The following is a 4,831-nucleotide window of genomic DNA, read 5'->3' on the forward strand; positions in this document are numbered from 1 at the left end:
CCGAGCAATACTCGGGGAGGGGTTGGTGGGGGGGGGGGGCACAATTGACTGACCTAACCGAGTAATGATGAGGGAAAACTTTTGTCTTTGACGAAATAGATATGGAATTTGATTGCTGCGTAGATTGGATTTTTAAAGTTCAGGGTTATCTGTATTCTGTAGGTGTTTTTTCGACTGTCTGCTTCCCACGCACACACACATACACATAAACACGCGCACGCACACACGCACACACGCACACATACACACACACGCACGCACACATACACACACACGCACGCACGCATACACATACACATAAACACGTGCACGCACGCACGTACACACACACGCACGCACACACATGTACACACACAGGCCCATGCACGCATACACGCCTACGCACGCACGCACACACACACACATACACACACACGCACGCATGCATACACGCCCATGCACGCACGCACACACATACACGTAAACACGTGCACGCATGCACGTACACACACACACGCACCCACCCACACACGCACGCACACACATGTATACACACAGGCCCATGCACGCATACATGCCCACGCACGCACGCACACACACATGTGCCCCCCCCCCAGCCCACGCACGCACGCACGCACATACGTCCCTTCTCCCAATAAGCGTGTCAAATTTATGAACGACTTCAGGCGATTTTCTCCCAAGAAAGAGACTAAAAAAAACATCTTCATTGATGTTTTTTTTTCTGCAGAAGGAGGACATCCCGGCCATCCTCGGCTACCTATCTCTGCATCAGTCTGGTGACACACTCACCCTCAAGTGGACACCCAACCAGCTGATGAACCGTTCATCGGAGGATAGCACGACAGCAGACCCCGCAGACAAGAGGTGCGTATGCGAGCGTTGCCGTGACGTCAGCGTTGCCATGGTGCAAGCGTTGCCATGACGTCAGCGTTGTCATGGTGCGAGCGTTGCCATGACGTCAGCATTGCCATGGTGCGAGCGTTGCCATGGTGCGAGCGTTGCCGTGACGTCAGCGTTGCCATGGTGCGAGCGTTGCCGTGACGTCAGCGTTGCCATGGTGCGAGCATTGCCGTGACGTCAGCGTTGTCATGGTGCGAGCGTTGCCGTGATGTCAGCGTTGCCATGGTACGAGCGTTGCCGTGACGTCAGCGTTGCTATGGTGCGAGCGTTGCCATGGCGCAAGCATTGCCATGGTGCCAGGGTCGCCACGACGATCGAGCGTTGCCGTGATGCAAGCGCTGCCGTGACGCAAGCGAGCGGATTGGCGAGCGTGCGGAATCATCGCGTTTGTTCGTCGTCGTCGTCGTCGTCGTCGTTTGTTATTTGTGCATTAAACTCGCCCTGCGGCTAGCGCGCGGTGATTACACCCAGGCACGTTTACACTGCATCCAGTGCCGCAAGTAATCATCAGTGCTGCAGAGGCCAGGGTTCTGCCCAGGATTTTTTAGTGCCGGGCGCATCGAGTTGCGACGAAGTTGCAAGATGCAAGCGCCGTAGGCGCGAAGCCAATCTAGGGGGGTCCGGGGGCATGCCCCCACGGAAAATTTTTGATTTTGGATAGTCTGGAACTCAATTTCCTGCATTCTGAGCAATAAAAAGCCCATATATCAGACTTTTTCTTTTTTCTTTTTTTTTTATATCAAAAATTTGTGCCGGGTGGAGATATATAGTGCAGGTCGGCAACCGCGAGTGCCGGGCACACTCGCCCACCGCCGCCCACCGTGGGCAGAACCCTGGAGGGTACGTGGAACCGTAGCGTGCGAGTAGAGCTGTGTGCATTGCTGGCTGGCTAGATTCAAAAGGAAACTTCTAAAAAAATGGAGGGAAAAAAATTCATAAAAATGAAAGTATCACATGATTGAAAATAGTTCATTTGTGCGTGAAATAATTTATATGCTAGGAACGAAATTATATCATTTATCAAGTAATTGGTTGTTATTAGGTTTATAATAATTGATACATCGTGCAGATATCCTAAGCACTTGGATAATTAAATCTGGAAGATCCTGAAATATGAATATAATGTGTAATAATATAAATTAATGTGACCAGAGTACATGTACATATTACAATGATAACATGTGCATTCTACATACTTATGGTTTGACAAAAATGGCGACAACAAGATATTTATTTTCGTACCTTTTTTTATTTTGTAATTTAAAGCGAGCAAAGGTTCCGGCGCTGCCGATTATGAAAGACATAACCTTAGGTCAAATTAAAGAAGCGACTAAATAATGCAATAAGAAAAAAATAATGAGTGCAATAAAGATCAGAGCCATTAGGATTGAAAGTTGTAGGAAATGCGGCTATTAGTGTTTGCCATTTCTCATATCTCCGCCAAGCCGTGGCTTTTCAGTGGAGAACGAGCAAACGTTCGGCGGCCGCCATTTTTCTTGTACGAGTTTATTTCTGCGTCTGTTCATTTGTTTCTCTCTCATTTATTTCGTTTTTGCGTTTGTGTTGCTTTTCGTTTCGCTACAGCGTGATGTTTGCGAACACGTGTCCGTCGTGTTGGAACAGGAAACCTCGAAAGGCGCAGTGAGTATGCAGCATATGTGCTATCGGCTGCTTTCTGTCCTACCACCGCCTCACCACTTCTAGCTAGCCCAGTAGTGCTAGAATCAGGAGTGTATAATATAGAGGACTGTATATCAGGAGTGTATATAGTCTATATTATACACTCTTGATAGGATATGTGATGTCTAATCAGTTGCAGTTGATGTGGTGGTGCATCGTGTCCTGATGTGACAGTTGATTGTTTGGTGGTGGGGTGTGCTGATTAACCAATCACAAGCTGTGTCGTAATGACTAACCAATCACAAGCTGTGTCGTAATGACTAACCAATCACAAGCTGTGTCGTAGTGACTAACCAATAATATGCTCCGTCGTACGAACTAACCAATAAGTCTATATAAAGAGTTGTGGCCTCAGTCATTGAAGGTTGCCATAATTAAAAGCAATCACAGCTTCATAACGTTTAACTGCACGAATTAACCAATCACAAACTAGGTGGCAGACTGCACCATTGCGCTAACCAACCAATCACAGGCACCGGTGTTGGCCACCTATATATGCGCTATAGTGAAGGAACCAATGGCAGGTGCAATGGTGGCGGGCTGTATAATCACTAATCTGCTCCCTGTGTGGCTAACTCACAAGTATGCATTGCTAGCAGATGTGTATGTATCATACCTTGTTGAAATAACTTGCATGTTGCATTAGATTTTGTGCAAGCGCGAGAGAGACCACTCGCTTACCCTCCCTATAGTTCCCGTTCACCGTTTTATCCTCAATGTGATTCCCCCTCTGACTGTGATTCTACAATCCTACTAAGAAACAGAAAACTAACTAACGGACAACAAACTAGCCCAGAAGCATGTATATGATTTCATTCGTGAACCTGGTAAGAAAAGATAGGGGCTTGACTTTCTAATTGCTGGCAAATTAAATCCGAACACAACCCGGTCGAATCTAGACTGCGATGATGGCGACAGGTTGAAACGCTGCGGCCATTTTCGAATGCAGGTGAAGTTATTCGGGCGCATTTTCTTGCAGCATATACTGGGATTATGCAATCACCGTTATGATGGATGAGATAGTCTACCTGCACTGCCACCAGCAACGTGAGTAGAGAGAGAGAGAGAGTGGAGCGAGGGGATAGAGAGAGAAAGAGAGAGAGAGAGAGAGAGAGGGAGAGAGAGAGAGAGAGATCGAGAGAGAGCTAGAGAGAGAGAGCGAGAGCGAGAGCCAGAGCGAGAGCGAGAGAGTAGAACGAGAGGGTAGAGTGTGGGCAGAGAGGCGTGATGGGTGGTCATACAAGATGTTCAACAACGTGTGAAGAATAGAGGATTGAATGGTCGACTGTGGAAATGAACAGCAATGTGTTTTTGTAAAGAAGATAGACTCGTTACCATTGAAAATGTTCAGCAATGTGTTTTTGTAAAGAGGATAGACTCGTTACCATTGAAAATGTCCAGCAATGTGTTTTGTAAAAAGGATAGACTGGCAGCCATTGTGAGCAATGCGTTTTCTAGAGAAGATAGACGAGACTACTCCAGAGTGTAAATGTTCAGCAGTGTTAGTTGCGTAAAGAGAGAATTTCACGCTTTTTAGGCTGAGCTGGACAGTTGTGATCATTAAATGTGTGCAGTTTGCTGAAGTGCATATATTTGTTCGGCCTATCATCGGAAAGATCATTATGTTTTATTAGAATTTAATTGTGATGTGGAAATTTTTACCAAACGGTATGGTAAATAAATACAATGTCAGACTGGGAATTTAACTTGAAGGACAACTTAATGGTCTTCAAGGTTTTATCAGCTTCATTACAACATTAAATTTCACTCTAGTATTGCTCGAAATTCGTTTAACTTCAATAACAGCTGTCGCCAAAAAACGTCCAAAGCGATAATCCGTGTTCCGTGAAGGTTTTAATTTACGTTTTTTGGCAACGTTCTATCGAATCGATAATTGCGCGAAAGGTTTTATTTTACGTTTTTGGCAACGTTCCAGCAAACCTCGGCGGGATGCTGGTGCTCGTGGGCCAGGATGGTGTGCAGAGGCCTCCCATCCACTTCCCAAAGGGCGGCCATCTTCTCCAGTTTCTCGGTTGCCTGGAGACCGGCCTTGACCCTCGCGGTCAGTTGGACCCACCGCTGTGGTCGCACAGAGGTAAAGGTACGTCGCTCGGACGCATCCCGGCCCTCTAGTGGTCGTTATTATCATTATTAAATCAGTTGGACCCACCGCTGTGGTCGCACAGAGGTAAAGGTACGTCGCTCGGACGCATCCCGGCCCTCTAGTGGTCGTTATTATCATTATTAAATC

At 46.8% G+C, this 4,831-nt stretch overlaps 1 protein-coding gene across 1 annotated transcript in view; it reads left to right on the top strand.

Annotated features, from left to right (window-relative positions):
- Nucleotides 1-727: 727 nt before the first annotated feature.
- The window catches only part of LOC106813937 (small G protein signaling modulator 2-like), a gene marked incomplete at its 5' end in the record, with an annotated part of 54,601 nt that continues 50,497 nt past the window's right edge, over nt 728-4,831 (top strand). The window contains 4 exons of the mRNA XM_014818184.1: nt 728-864; nt 2,485-2,541; nt 3,560-3,627; nt 4,517-4,681. Of these exons, the coding sequence (XP_014673670.1) occupies nt 728-864; nt 2,485-2,541; nt 3,560-3,627; nt 4,517-4,681 (427 nt within the window). The remainder of the gene's footprint in view (nt 865-2,484; nt 2,542-3,559; nt 3,628-4,516; nt 4,682-4,831) is intronic.

This window comes from Priapulus caudatus, unplaced genomic scaffold (assembly GCF_000485595.1).
Source record: "Priapulus caudatus unplaced genomic scaffold, Priapulus_caudatus-5.0.1 Scaffold846, whole genome shotgun sequence".
Classification (NCBI taxonomy): Eukaryota; Metazoa; Priapulida; class Priapulimorpha; order Priapulimorphida; family Priapulidae; genus Priapulus; species Priapulus caudatus.